The sequence below is a fragment of the Miscanthus floridulus genome, chromosome 10 (assembly GCF_019320115.1).
Source record: "Miscanthus floridulus cultivar M001 chromosome 10, ASM1932011v1, whole genome shotgun sequence".
Lineage (NCBI taxonomy): Eukaryota > Viridiplantae > Streptophyta > Magnoliopsida > Poales > Poaceae > Miscanthus > Miscanthus floridulus.
This window is the reverse complement of record NC_089589.1, coordinates 133286959-133303260: the sequence shown is the minus strand read 5'-3', so window position 1 is coordinate 133303260 and position 16302 is coordinate 133286959. Positions and strand designations below refer to the sequence as shown.

The 16302-nt window shown below is 40.1% G+C and overlaps 2 protein-coding genes across 2 annotated transcripts; both read right to left on the bottom strand.

Moving 5' to 3' along the window:
- Positions 1 to 1150: 1150 nt before the first annotated feature.
- Positions 1151 to 7616, bottom strand: LOC136485758 (disease resistance protein Pik-2-like). The gene is made up of 2 exons (XM_066482602.1): positions 7212 to 7616; positions 1151 to 2942 (listed from the first exon to the last, which is right to left on the bottom strand). Exons 1-2 carry the CDS (start codon positions 7605 to 7607, stop codon positions 1323 to 1325), a joined length of 2016 nt encoding a protein of 671 aa, XP_066338699.1. The 5' UTR covers positions 7608 to 7616; the 3' UTR covers positions 1151 to 1322.
- A 5364-nt stretch (positions 7617 to 12980) lies between these two features.
- LOC136489691 (uncharacterized) lies at positions 12981 to 13693 on the bottom strand. Its single transcript, XM_066486258.1, has 2 exons — positions 13351 to 13693; positions 12981 to 13246 (listed from the first exon to the last, which is right to left on the bottom strand). Exons 1-2 carry the CDS (start codon positions 13691 to 13693, stop codon positions 12981 to 12983), a joined length of 609 nt encoding a protein of 202 aa, XP_066342355.1.
- Positions 13694 to 16302: the final 2609 nt, after the last annotated feature.

The following is a 16302-nucleotide window of genomic DNA, read 5'->3' as shown; positions in this document are numbered from 1 at the left end:
TCTACTTCTAATGTGAACACTATAAGCAATATGATCAGAAACAGGTTTGGACACAGGCTGGACAAAAGTAGCAGGGAAGGACAGAGCCCAGCGTGGAAGAGGTAAAAAACCCAATCTAGTTTAATCAGATGAGGGTCAACCTGCATATTACTCCAAGAAAAGCTTGTACCACTGAACGGGATTTCAATAAGATCCAAATAAGTGATGAGTTCATTGAACATATTCATCTCTCCAAGCCCCCCCCCCCCCCCCCTGGTTTATTCTTATTTTTAGGATCTCTGATAAGATTGAAATCACCAACAGTGATCCAATCTTCAAATTCAGATGTGTCAAGATTAGCAAACTAAGTGATGACAAAGCCAAGTTTTTCTGGAGAATGTGATGGTCCATATATATTGGTTACATGAAAGCTTTTGCTGTCTAATTTACTCAGCATTTTCACTGTAATTGCATATGAATTAGCCTGAACTATTGTACCATCAAAATAACTGCTATTCCATACAGTTAAAAGGCCACCTGAGGCACCAATGGAGGGAAAGTATGCAAATCTGTCTAAGCTTCTCGGACAGAATTTCTTGATGTAAAATTGATCAAAATCTCCCACAAAGATAGTGATTGGACATCAAAGATGATTAGCATAACCAAACTATACACATATTTGACATATAACTAACAGTTGGGCCTCGATCAAATATTTAGTTACCAAGTTTTACTGATCTTTGCAACTGAAAAGACAATGGCTATAAAACAACAACATTAATAATGGGCAACATATACATGTGTTTGCTCGTGATTAATAGAGTAGTAGCTATCACTTAACCACAAGGATTCAGTTTGATGCCCAAGGACGGCACTTGTAAGGCGACTATGGGCAGGACATGTGGCACTTGTAAGGATGAATTAAAAGAGCATTCAGGCTGCAAAAACAATTATCGTCACCAAAAGCATTGACTTCCATATTATTAAAATGTAGGTCTACAATGATAAGCTGGAATGGAAAGGTAACACTCGATAAGATATACAAATGTAAAATATTAATAATATCAAATGTAAATTATTACAAAGTAAGCTATATTGAAATGTAACAATAAATTATTTAGGAAATGAAGGTCACTACCGATTAAAGCCAACGCCCTAACAGTGAGCATCGTACTATCACTGCTAGGTGGAGGCTTTTCGTGGTTGTGTTCCTTATGCTTTCACTGTTGGGTATAGCCTCAACCGGGTCAGGGAACCGGCGATGATAGAAAAATCCATCACTGATTAGCCGCTCCCGCTGCTGGGCTTGACTCCGATGTCTGCTGGTTACCCTCTGCCAGGCTCTATGCCGGCATCTCCTGATTACCCTGTGCCGGGCCTGGTTCCGGCTGTGATCCATGGCCCTGTGCTATTGTGAGGGCGATTTGGTTGTTCGGAATCTGCAGGTTGAGTTGCTTTGGCAATGAATTCCTGATTGCGTTGCAACCGGGGCCCTTAAGCAATATTTGCTTGAGGGACCTCAGGAACTTTAGTCCAGAAAACTGCAGTGTAGATCCATCCTGGCAGTACAGCTTCACCTTCTCAAGCTTGGGCACCGCCCCTTGAGCGAACTGTACATGTATGCCGGGGCTGCATGCAATCTCCAGTACTTTGAGTTCACCAAAGGAGTTGGTTGGAAACCTTATACTACTCCCGCTGCTGGCTTGACCGCCTGAGACGAAGCAGGCCACACATACACATAGGCTGTTGTGCCGTTTGATGATGCCTGAGACGTGGAGCTTCCTCAACTGTTGAAGTCTATGGAGCTCATTCAGAATAGCCACCCCAGTAGATGATGAGCTGACGTCGATAGCACCCAGTGTGTGCAGAGCCTTGAGTGCCCCAATGCCTCTCGGCACTCTGACGCCTCCTTGACCATCGCCAGCATGAAGGTACTGCAGCTTGTGTAGCTTGACGATGCTTCCAGGGAGCCTGACAACACAGGTTCCTCTGACATCCAGAGCCTGGAGCTGCCTCAGGCCACCCATGGAACGTGGGAGGCGAGTAATCTCATTGCAACCTCTTAGGGAGAGGAACTTGAGGCGTGGCAGCTGCTCCACGATTTGCTTGAGGTCACCATCCCTCAGATTGCTCGTGGTGCCCTCCAGATCGAGCACCCGCAGCACCAGCATCATGTCCGAGACGAAGAATGGTTGCCACTCTCCAGTCACCGTCAGAGACCGTAGCCACGAGAAGTCCAAGCAGTCGAACACAGCCTTCTCTCCCGTCCATTTCCGGATAGCAAGATGCTGACCTACGTGTTCTGTGCTGGGATTTCGTCCACCCTCCAGCACGGTGACTTCCAGTGGCAGGAAAATTCTCTCTTCTGTTTCACACAAGGTGATGTACTCCAGGAACAAAGAGTTGACCTGGCAAGAGCTCATTCTCATCGTCCCAGTCCGACTACTGCTCTGTGGCGCCGCCGGCTGCGTTATAATTCCCAGTTCGGCAAGCTTGTGGAAGAGCTTCGTCTCCGTATACACCACCATGCTGCTGCTGTCTATGCCCTCCGAGTAGCCCTCCGTGATCCAACGCCTCACCAATCGGTCCCGACGAATGTTGCGTCCTTGATGGAAAATCGAGAGATAAAAGAGACATTTCTTGATGACTTGAGGGCAAGTATGAATGTTGGAATGCATCGAGGTGAACACTCTCAGTAAACTGCCAAGATCTGGATTAGCCCTCAACTCTTGCATGAAGTTGTCATTCAGATGCCTGAGCGCCGCAATCTTTGCGGCATCACCTTGTTTGGATACCAAGTAGCTCCGTAAACAACCTACTACTTCTGGAGATCTGCCACACTTGTTCATGATACCAAATGCTTCCTCTGTCAGCAGCATATCTAACTCTTCGTTTGTCATTTCGGGATCCTCCTGCCCAGGGGTTCCAGCTGGCACAACTTCACATAGCTGCTGTACAATAATCTGTGTATATGCAATTCGAAATAGGGAAATTTTATTAGTTAGATTAGACTGAACGCAATAACCGCATCGTTGTATTACATGTTATTTCACATGCACAAACTAGAAATTTTAGCTGTAATTTCACATGCCATTTCTGTTTACAATCTTGCTAATACTAATTAGAGGCCCTAAAGAAGCCTCCACATTAATCCAGCCGAGACGAGATAGGAAACAAGATAAATCGTAGAAATTTCCATGATCAAAGAAATATCAATCCTTTAGTTTTTGGGAGATTCTAATAATCATTATCAATAATAACCATTATGTTATATACAAAAAAAAATTACGCACCTTTGCCATAATGAAAAATACATAAAGCTAACTCCTAAATTTGTATCTAAATTATCCACATCTTCCATTATGAAAGAAAATGTAAAATATCCCATAGCATTACATATAAATTATAGAGCTATGTCACTGCAAAAGATAATTTGAAATAACCCCTTAATTTGTATTTAAATAACCCACATAAGCCATTATGAAACATTATGTAAAGTAACCCCTAAGTTTTCATATAAGTATGCTATATATGTTTCTAAATTAGACGCCACTATTAAATTAAAAGCATAATGCTATGCAACAATGTAGACTTTGTAACATTCATACAATAGATATATGGCAGTTCACTTTAAGTTATATCAACTACATATATTAAATTGCATGTTTTCCTCTTTGTTCATTTCTTAAACACACTAGGCATGATAAATACTCTGTAGTTTTTATCTAGTTATGATAAACTTGTCAATTATTGTTCTATATGTTTTGTCATCCATATCCATAGTTTCTTCCTTTGCACGGCATCTCCGTGTATCTTTCATATTCATCTAATTGAAACATTAGCTTAAACTATGTGGCTCTTGCTGCAGCTCATATCAAATGATGTCATGAATCCAAATTTTGTTTTTCAAAATTTAATATTATTACTTGCAATAAAGTTTCTATCCTCAAGTTAAGTTGGAACTCTAGTGCTTGTTGTATCTTCTATTAACTCTCATTTTATACTTTTTAATAATATAAAAGGATTTTAGGTCGTAGACTGCACTCTTAGAAATACAATGTCATAAACTTCCATTTAAAGTTTGTATCACATCACCTAAGTTTATTGGTGATAGAGCTTGAAGTAAGATCTAGGATGGGGAAACATTGATGATATTAATATTTAAGCCTTATAATGATTGTTATTACTCCAAAAGAATTTCAAAGGCCAGGAAAATATAGCCACTTTTGGTCTGCACTAACCTCTCCCACTTCTGGAGATGTTTGAATAATTTATTAAGGAATTATATGAGCAATAATGTCGGGTTCATAAACCCAGGGTCCCTCATGAACTGGCTTCCCAGCAAAAGCTCGGCCCAGCAGACGACGTTTGCGAACGACGTGCAAACTCCTGGGCCGGCCTAAACACCTAAACGACAGGCCAGAAGGCAATCCAATCTCCGACCGGAAGGCCTCGCTAAGGAGGAATAGCGCTCGCTTCCGACTCCGGCCCGCCTCTCCGACCGAATGGCCTGGCCAAGGAGGAACAACGCTCGCTTCCGACTCCAGCCCGCCTCTCCAACCGGAAGGCCTGGCCAAACACCGCTTCCGAACTCCGACCCGCGTCTCCGACCGGGGATGCACCGAACCCCTGCTTACAGCTCTTCACCGACTGGCGCAGTCGGAGCCAACTGGGACCAACCGACCAGGGACGCCCCCTCGGTGAGGACTAGGAAATGGACGGAGCAAATAAGATAGGGCACTCAAGTCAACCGTAATACCGAGGACCGTACCCTATACACCTACAGGACAGTACCGACATGACATGTCAGAAGAGTGCCCTGCAACCTTCCAGGCATGTCCGAACCCAAGCAGTGTTGTAGGCGCTGACATTTGCCCTACAGTGTTGTGGGCGCCCGCAACTCCCATACCAGACGAGCACGGTAAAACCCCTCGCATGCCTCTGGGTATCAACAGTATGGCAGGCACCGACGTCTGCCATACCAGAAGAAGACGACATAACCTCCCACATGCATATGACGTTAACTGTGTTATGGGCGCCTACAATCATCTTGTACCCGACGGCGTGGGCAACGAGACTTAGCATACATACACACTCTCTCTCTCACTCACGTGTAAGGCCATCCTCTTCATCTATAAAAATGGGTATGCTCTCTCTCAAAAGAGGAGGATCAATTCAACACATAACCACAGAACCACCAGGTTCAAACCTCGAGCACACGCTCAAATACTTAGTACATAGCGGAGCTTCCGTCACTCTCGGCCCTTCAGACCAGAGTTCGACCGGACTTCTTGCCCCCCCATCTTTCTCACTTCCGTTTTTAACCGCACATCAAACTTCGAGCACCTGGGCTCAGGAATAAAATTACCAACTAACTCAAACTGGACGTAGGGCACGTTGCCTGAATCAGTATAAACCCTGTGTCATTGAGTGCTAGGTCACATCCGATCACAACATACGGCAAAACTACAAATATCTACGTATTGGTCACTTTCTGCACCGAAAATAATGTTTAATTTCCATGAAGGTGTTTAATTTCATGGAGAAATTGTGGCCTTCATAAACAAATTAAGGACAAACCGGTTCAAATGGCACTAAATTAAAGAAGCAGAACATTGTTTGACGTCGCTCCAAGACAATGTGAAGCCATAGTATTTTCTTTAGTATAATGGAAATGTTGAAAACTATTACGCCATATACTACACCTCCAAAATTTTCTGCAAATACTGCAAATATTGAATACTGCATATCTGGCGCGTGTGTTCTTTTTTTTCTGGACTTTCCAATCAAATTTCACAAAATGAAGATGAAGAACTAATGATCACACTCTCCTGCTGCAATATATAATAATCAATTAATAATTTCACAGCACCCTGCTTCCAATACAGAGTAAACCGGTGTCCCAGATCGCATGGATCAATTTCCCTTAGTTTATGGTTACTTCGAACAAACAGATGCCTAAGAATCTTACATCTTCATTTCACTAGACAATTAAAGATCAGCGGTGGTTGCCTAAATTTAACATCTCTTGATATTTACAAAATTTAAAAGTCAACTTAATCTTACAATACTTATTTTCAATTATTTGGATATTTTTCTCAGCCAGATTTGGTGGAATCTCCTACTGATAAGAACAAATCAAAGAAATTGTAATCTAGCTAGGATCATTTGTAATGTACTCCCTCCGTTCCAAATTATAAGACGTTTTGGCATTTATAGATACAATGGCTTTTACTATGTATCTAAACATAATTTATATCTAGGTGCATAGCAAAAGTTATGAATCTAGAAAAGCCAAAACGTCTTATAATTTGGAACGGATGGAGTACTTCATGTAAGATCAATAAGGATTGAGAACCTATAGAACACATTTGTTTTTCTAATATTTTTTTGTTCTAGGCCTTCATTGGACCGCTGTGATATGATGTTTAGTTTCAAAATGGATAGATGATATTTTCTCTTATTTTCCAGTTGACTTATTTTATGCTTAGTAATGTGTGAATGAATTTTTAACGTTTTTTCCTAGTATTACTATGATATTTCTACAAGACTCTTCAACCTATTCATCATTTCTATGGTAATATAAAAAACACCGATCATAGTTATAGTTATCCAAATGATCTCCATCATCCAAATGATCTTAACAATTTAATTAAAGCTAATGGTTCTCTGTTAATTCTTAAACCTAATGTTTCTCTATCGATTCTGTTTAACTGGCTTTGTAAATATATATAAAGGTACCAAGAAGTACCATGATTGTAACTTGCTTTTTTTTGTTTATCTTATTAAGTATTACCTTTTCGTACCTAATGGTACCACTCCAAGCTAGGAAAGATACAAAGCCAATATTATTGCTCCTCTTTCTTATTACCACCCTACCTAACGTAGAACCTCTTTGTATAGACTAAAATAAGTTACTAGCTGACAGAAAAACTCTAGTTCATTCAAACAATCCAGCTTATACTCTAGCTTATAGCTGATTTTAAACTATTCAACCGCCGAGCTTATAAAAAGCTAGTCGTTGGCACCCACCAGCTATATATCACAGCTTATAAAAAATTTAGCTAATCCAAATGGACCCATGGAAACCCCAAATGAATTCAGATTCTCATGACGGCAGTCTCCAAATTAAAATAGCATGCATGCCAATCAATTCTATCAAGTCAGACTATAGTAGCAACCACCCTAAAAATAAGTCGATGTTTGTTTTAGGAAATTAAATAAAAACGTACCTTATCTCTCATGTGATGACGCATTTCATCTACTCGTAGACTTCTAATGCTGCATATCTCATCTTCAATTGTTGCACAATGTCTGGCAACAGTTGGGTACCTTGTAACAACAACGATACAGCTTATACAAGCTGTCCATGGCAGCCTGGCCTGTAGTATGGAGTTCCAGTCATTCGTGGACTGCAAGCCATCAATAACAAGTAGGAACCGCCGCTTCTGGTGCATAAGTTTTGAACATTCACTGACGAAATCTTGGCCCATATTTGAAGTTCGTATCCAGCAGAAGAATAATCTCCGACAGAAATCCATGATGTCGAAAGGATGGGGTACATCGACCCAAGCATACTCGCCAAACAAGTCCTCCAGCATCTCGCGCTGTATGCATCTATAATACATAGTTTTGACGATAAATGTTTTTCCAGCACCAGCAATCCCACACACTGAGATCACATGATGTTTTTTTCTCCGGTCTGGTGAAGTTATCAGCTCCTCAAGCTTCTTTTCTTCAGAAGAATCACGACCCACAAGCCGGTTAGAACAAAGCCAATCGTAAGCATCAGCCAGCTTTGACGAGTGCCTTGGCCTGATCAAATTGTCATCATCACACTGCAAATGACAAGAGACAGAATCACAAAATCAACTCAGATCCTTGGGTGGCAAACTAAACTTTTAAATTTCAAGTTCACTTGATAGTATACCACTTGTACTGTAATTTACATGTTACCACTTTCAAAAGTGATTATGTGAATATCGATGTAAGAGCTAGGTCAAACTAAAGTTGACTAAGGCCCTATTTCGTATAACTTCTATTGGGAAGCACTTTCCAATGAAGTTGTGCAAATAGAGTAAAAATATAGTCAAAATAAGAAGACGTGACCTAGCTTCTTCTTGTTTTTGTACAAATAGGAAAGTTGTGTGTGAATAAGCACGAATAGAATAAGTTGGACAAAAGCATTACATTTGGTTATTATTTTCAGCTTATTTTGGCCCTAAACTACTTATAAGCTGTAACTAACAGGGCTAAGTCCAACATGGTTTTGTTTCGAATGATTTAAATATAGTTTCAAATTAAAACTTAATTTGCTAAGAAACTTCGAATTTCACCTGAATATGTATGCTGAGAAATTACATGATTTTTTTTACCTTCTAAACTATGTTTGTAGATATATTTTTTGGATTTTTGGAGTTTATTTGGAGACTGAACAGGTTAACTTAAGACTCAAATATAACATTATGGGAAGAATTTCAATTCAAAACAATAAGAGATTTGATAATAGATACAAGCAAAATGCGCCATGCTTCTAATCAAGCATCTATTTCAATTTTTTTTAAATTTTTAGAGACATGTAAGTCTTTTGTTTAGGATCAACAAAAAAAAATAAACAATACACAAAATCAAAACACCTAACACGGACACGGGACACACACTCACACGAGACACCCGACACAGATTCGGTACTGTGTCACGTGGCATACGTATTGACATGACCACTTGACCAGGGGGCGCTTGGCTGGGCCATGCCCCCCCCCCCCCCCCCCCTCTCACAATACAATTTTCACTTGCTAAACAATTTTCATAGCTGATTAAGACTTGATTATAAAGAATGGGCCCTGCTGCTTCTCCGATCAAGCTCCGCCACTGGACATGACTCGATCAGTATCATGCTACACTAGTATCCTACTCCATCGGTCCCTAAATAACTGTTGTTCTCGCTTCCTTAGAAATAATTTTGTTGAATTTTATAAAAAAAATATTAATATTTATGATACATAATTAATATCATTAGATAGATCGTTAAATCTATTTTCATAATAAATTTATTTGGAGATACAAATGCTGCTAACACTTTATACAAATCTAGTCAAATTTAAGGTACGAAAAACAAAAATAACAGTTATTTAGGGACGGATGTAGTACTTGGTAAGTTTTTTAGCTATGTCAGTAGTCACTCCAATGTATGTGACATGACTGAAGTTATAAGTCACGCAACGGTCTCTGGCATGATTAAAAGGGCTATTTTCTGAACATTTAGTTTGAGACGTGCTCTTTTTAAAATTTTAATATATTGGATTAATAAAATTAAAAAAATCCGAGTTACATGGAAGACAGGCTTGGTTGGGCAGCATACGAGTCACATGGAAAGAAGATGCGATAGTTAACCTTTGTTTTTTTTTTTGAGAAACTGATGCGATAGTTATAACTAGCATGTGGGCGTGAGTGCCACATACGTAGGCTCAAAAAAATTGTTTTTATTAGGCCAGATGGGCCCTACGGAGACCGAAATAAAACAGTGGTGTGCAGTGTCTTTTTTTTGCAGTTAAAATATCATAGTTTCCAAATAAAACATATAAGTTAAACTCTAATAGCATTATTTAGTTTCTCATAATAAAATATCTATAACATGATCCTAGTTGATTACATTTGAATGATATTGAGCGTCGTCCTTTTATTGATCAGAACAACATTATAGGTTTCCGCGAAAATTATTGCAGACACAAAAGATGACTAGAATACATTAAGCGTACTATTGGTCAGCACGGGTGATCTTGAAGAAAAATGTTCTGCCTCCGCTAGAAAATTATTTTAGATCTAGAGAAAATGTGCTTAAACGTAGAAATAACAAACACTATACAAATAGTTGTCCATAAAAAATATAGTCATTGTGGAGATTAATATGAGTCATAAACAATGTTTTCCTAAACGCTAAATAGTCGATCACTTACCATTAAGTCATTATCAATATTAAAGGCTAATTAAACAGGTTATACGGTAGATTAAACAAAGGAATGTACCACTGTGTACCGTTTACACGTTAGGCGAACACTCATAAATCAAGCTATCATCTGAGTTTTGAACATGTTTATATGTTTATTAGGCTTGGGAAACATGATTATTTTTTCACCAATTGCAATCTATGGGAATTTTTGTTACTAATAAAAAAAGACAGAGAATCTGTGTGGCAAAAGATTAACTTGCCCCTCACAATTAATTAGCTAGGATGTTGACTTGCTTAGTTTTCTAGTAAGTCGTTCTTTAAAAAGGCACGCATGTATGTGATTTATTTTGTCTACCAATTACATGGTTCATTTTGGTCAAGATGATGTTTTAAAAGGCATGTATGGATGGGGTTTAAAAGGCAAGCACGCATGGATAGGATTTGAACAACCAAAAAAATGTACCTTATAGTTTGGGACAAATTTCGAATCTTCTATACATTATATGTTTCAGGATGGAGGAGGTACAATTTAGCAGACTGATGTGTGCACATGTATGTATAGTTTCCACCATTTAAATCAGCACGGCGGGTGGTCAGAGACACTTGCATATAGATTGATAGGCGCTAATAATGTGTATATATGTGTGCTATCTTGTTATTCAGGCTATGTGCTTCAAGCGAGGCAGAGAGGCCCGAAACCCTCTGCAATGCTTTGTATATATCAGCTCGATGTAATGTCTTAGGAAATTCTCTATTGTATATGAAGAAGAAGAAGAAAAAAGGGTAGATTCCACAATGGCAAACGGCCTGTGAGGAAACCAAAACACACCTGATATTTGATTGGGACGATGAAGGTCTCCTTGATCACTGATGTTGTATACGTCACCTTGATCAGCTGCGCAATGCTGGGCGACGCGTTCATTATTTGTAACAACAATGATACAGTTTGGATGCATTCCCAATGTCAGCTTAGTTTTTATGGAATCCCAGTCATCCTCGGACTGCAGACCATCAATAACAATAAGGTTCCAGGATAAAGACAGTTCCATCCTGCATTCAGATAAGATATCTGAATCCTCCTCCGGTGCTTCAGACTTCATAATCCAATGTAATCTCCGACAGAACTCCTTTATATCGAAGGGATTATTGGGTACCATGACCCAAGCATAGTGGCCAGCAGGCTGGATCTCCCGCACCAAACATCTGTCATAGATGGTTTTGACGACACCAGCACCAGCAATCCCACACACTGAGATCACATGATTTTTGTCTCTCCCGTCTGGCGAAGTTATCAGCTCCTCAAGTTTCTTTACTTGAGAATTGAAGCCCTCACTGCAGTGCGGCCTTATCCTACCGCCTGAAGCCAGTGCCTCCTTGAAGGAAGGCTGTACCTCCGTGATCTCAGCCTCGCCGGAAGCCTGTGCCTCCGAGGGCATTGGCTTGGCTTTGGCCTGCTGCTCGTCGCCGGAACCGGAATGGTGTGCCTCCGTGTTCACAGTCGTCAGCCCAGCCAGCTCGCAGACGGAATCCTCTGCGTCCCTGATCGCGGCTGTTGCCCTTGGTATGCTGCTCGGAATCCCGTGGCTCCCTAGGTGGGGTCCGTTGCCCTGGTATGCTGCTCAAATCACCCAGCAAATAATAAGAATATACCAAAGGCGTGACTTTAATAAGAAACCTAATATAAGTAACCCTAAATTTACATCAAAATTATCGACCATGCCATTGTCATAGATAGATAATATAAGTGACCCTTTTAAAGTTTTATTATCAAAATCACCTACATATGTCATTTTTCAAAATAAAAGAAAATATTCTCTCGAGAATCTATATGCAAATTAATTATGAACATTATCTATTACAAAATTAATTATCAACATTTCAAAATTTAAATTTATGACTCGATCATAAGATATATATGATGCAACAAGAGCTATCATAGTTAATGGTAACGGTTTCAAACTAATTGTATGTTTAACATATGTAGAGGTATCATGCAAAGGAAAAGTATAAATATGCATGATTGAAAAATATATACATTAGTCCCTTGCAAGCAACTAATAAGTTCGATTACTGGACAATGTAGTACATAATACCTATTGAAAATAAATAAAGATAAAAAAACATAGAATTTAATATAATTAATTCTTTACTGATTAGATGTATTAAATAGTAACTAATACTTATATCTCCTCAAATTCTAGCCTAGTGCGAGAGCATAGATTGATGAACTCGTGTAATCTAAGTCTTGTACTCTCACGACTGGTGCAGCCTAAAATATTTGTATAGTTTACGTTTATTTACAATCCTAAATAATTAAATGCATTGTGTTTTATTTAGAATTTCGATTCTATGATCCTTTGAATGGTTTGTAAGAACAAAAAGTTTCTTGTCTACATTTTAAATGTGAATTATTTTACAATGGTTGGAAAAAATATGAACCATCCATATTACGAGGAATTGAACCGGTGCAATATTTTGATTATTATGATTCCTTTAATGTTATATAAGAACATTTGTTTTTAGTTTTGCATTGAAGTTTGCAGCGTGTGTGTGCGTGTGTGCAATCCATATCTAACCATGTTTTTGCCGTCATCTTAAGTATTTGAGAATGTAGGCATAACAGCAAAAAAAAAAAAAAGAACTCGTGGGCTTATATAGGTACTCCTATTCATAGATCTAGAAAAAGAAAATAAAATGAACGAAGCGCTACTCAAGTAATTGAAGGAATAAAAAACCTGCAGTGTACTATACTAGCGAGATGAGATGTGGAAAAAGGTTTTCCAAGTGTAATCGATTTAATGTGCAGGTTCCCGGCTTATTACCTCCTTATCCTGGTAGAAGACGTAGACAGAGTGGTGAGGTGAGAACTCCCGGAGCATGTGACACTTGATACGGTTGCCCAGTGCAGAGGCTTGCGATCTCAAGCTGGTGGGTCAACACAATAACCCGGCTCCCATTGTTGCCGTCCGGCAGGAACGCTCTGGCGGCGTCCCATCCTGCCATGCTGAGCACGTCTTCCAGGACGATGAGGTATTTCATCTTGCAAATGTATTCAACTAAATTCTTTTTTGGACTGAATGTCTTCAAAAAAGTTGGCAACTAGTTGTTCTTCTGGTGGTTTCTCTGCTGCAACAACATTTGTTATTCCTTGCTGTCGGCGAGAATTATTCGCCTCAAACTGATCCACTAAACTCCGAATGAACCCGAGTGGATCGAAAGGTTGCCTCAGCTTCACCCAGGCGCGGAGTGCGAATTGTGAGCAGAATGCTGGATCTTCATACACCTTCCTCGCAATGGATATTGTGCCAAGATCACCACCTGTTCCACAGATGAGAAGATAGAAAGTTGTGCGTCATAGTCCACTTCCATTGAACCCTTGAGATAGTCCACTTGCAGCCTTATCCATTAGCGGCATCACTTGCATTGACAAAGATGTCCACTGTGCTTGGGTTGGCAGCGGACGACGACGCAAGTTGCATGTGGCCGGCCACCGGCAGCCGGCTTGGATCCGGAGGAGTCACTACTTACAAGGCTGTAGCGCATGTTTCTCTTGCTCACATCCTCAACCATGGCCTTGAGCTGCTCAATGTCACAAACAGCTCTATCCAGGGGTAGCACTGCTCCTCCGGTCATGCAGGACGGCAGGATGCGGAGACAAAAGGTCTGGAAAGACCTCTCCGTGTCCAGGTGGAGGACGAAGTCGATGCAGTCCTCAGCCCCATCAGACAGGTCACGGACCTGCCTAACCCAGGTCCGTCGCCACATCGCCCCGGAACCTGTCCCCGATGGGCGGCGGTCGCGCTCGCCAGAAAGGACTGCATCATCTCGAACTCATGCTTCATGAACACTATGTCACGCTCAACTATCCTGCCACTGCTTGGCCTCCTCCTTTTTGGCATTCTTCACCCTCTTCACTAGCTCCTGAACCACCGTCTTGGAGATCCCAATGGCAAGATCCGCCATTGTACTTTGCTCTCTGCTTTCAAGGTCTCTTCTTGTGTGGCTAGCTCCAGCTACAAGTGTGTTTGTGTGTGTGCGGCCAATTCTCAAATGCGTGTGTATATATATATTGACGGATCTAGAGCAGGGAAAGGGGCATGGTAGCTGGTATGTACTAAGTAGCAAGAAGGCTTATATTATTAAGCAAAGACGTGATTGACTCCCCTCTCCACTGTGCATCACACGTTCTTATTTTAGACAAAGGAAAACCTTTGCACTCATGGCTAAAACCCTAATATTCTTTCTAAGCTCAATGTAGTAGCTCGACATCATAAAAACGGCAGCTCGCAAAGTAGCGGTAGCTCGATGATGCGGAAACAAGTAGGACCAGCCGCCATAAAAGTGCATTAATGGCTCATGATTATTTGTCTGCCTCGAGTTTATCGATTCCGCCGATTGTTTTTCGTTGTTCGCGCAAGTCTGACATGCTCACAATACTTAGTACTTCCTTTGTTCCAAATTATTCCCTTTGTTCCAAATTATGGGACGTTTTGGCTTTTGTACATTAATAGTCTTTACTGTGCATTTAGATATACACGCATTGGAGTAGATGATTCCACTCGAAAGTATATACATACGCAAATCTAATATTCACCACATCACCGATCAGTCACTACAGAATAAAAAAAACATTTGTGAGGGTTCAGGATTCATATTAGTGATGGGAAAAGAAACATAGCTAAATTTACATTTCTTGATAGCAAAAAAGGTCGGAGGAGGAGGAGGTTAAAATTTGTACGGGAGGTTGAAGTGTCGGAACTTCTGACACCCATAGGAAGTTCTGCCCTGCGAGGTTCCTCTGTTCTCGAGAGTTGGGCGTCTGAACTTCCGACATGGGAGTTGGGCGTCGGTACTTCCAACATTTGTCCAAACTTTCGATGTACCTGGTCCGAATCAGTTGTTCCTAGATCAGACCCGAACTCCTCCGATGATCTCATGGGAAAAATGATGATTGCGTTTTGGGAAAGGTTTTCAACTAGGATAAGACCACATATTTACATTGAGTACATGCATTATAATCAGTTCACGCAGCAGCAACCACTAATAGGTCATGCATTACTTTTTAGTACAGTAAGATAATATGTCATTGGACACCATAGTTTGGAGAATCCTTAAAAAGTTCACAAGCAAAACATTCAACATACAAATTAACCAACTGCACCACATGGTTTACATATCAATACCTCAAACGGTAGGACTAATCGGCAGAATGGAATTCCCCTCTCTCTCATCGAGTGCTTAGGACTAATCGGCTAGAAATGGTGTATCGAAAGGGAAACTCCAGCAAAACGTTACAACCCATTCAAAGCGTTCAGTTTCATGCAGACATTTATTTAGCATTAGTACATTTTGACGATATGGTCAGAAGATTAACACATGAAAAATGCTTGCTCCTAAAAGGCAGTGGAAATTAAAGTACTCAAGCACATCTGAACCAAAACCCCCAATGGTTGGACATGTTTATATATCCAATCATGGCATGCACATGTAACGACCACTACCGGAGACCAGCTCTTTGCCGAGTGCCAGGTGGTTTGCCGAGTGTTGTTTTTCGGGCACTCGGCAAAGACGCCTTTGGCGAGTGTTTTTTTTTGACACTCGGCAAAGAGGCTCTTTGCCGAGTGTTTTTTTTAACACTCGGCAAAGAGTCTCTTTGCCGAGTGTTTTTTTTTTCACACTCGGCAAAGAGCTTCTTTGCCGAGTGTTTTTTTTGACACTCGGCAAAGAGCTTCTTTGCCGAGTGTTATTTTTTTGACACTCGGCAAAGAAAATTTCAAAGCACATTTTGAAGCAGTAAATTAATTCAAATGAAAAAGTTTTCAACTACAAAGTTGTATAACTCATCAAGATGTACAATGTTTGTTTTGGTCTTTTCTTCATACGACAAAGTAAAAATAAATTTGTTCACAAATCTAACATATCTCTCTTGTAGTTTATGAAACTACAAGAGAGATATATAAGATTTGTGAACAATGTTAGAACGACCATGTCGGATGAACATATGACCAAACAACCAAAATAAACTCTGTAGATCTCGAAAAGTTATGAAACTTTGTAATTGGCAACTTTTTGATTTGAAAACATCTTGTCATGCAAAACTGTGTTTGAATTTCAAAATTTTAAAATTCGAACTTTTCAAACGACCTCGGATGAAAAAACAACCAAAATAAACTCTGTAGATCTCGAAAAGTTATGAAACATTGTAGTTGACAACTTTTTGATTTGAAAACATCTTGTCATGCAAAACTGTGTTTGAATTTCAAAATTCGAACTTTTCAAACGACCTCAGATGAAAAAACAACCAAAATAAACTCTGTAGATCTCGAAAAGTTATGAAACATTGTAGTTGACAACTTTTTGATTTGAAAACATCT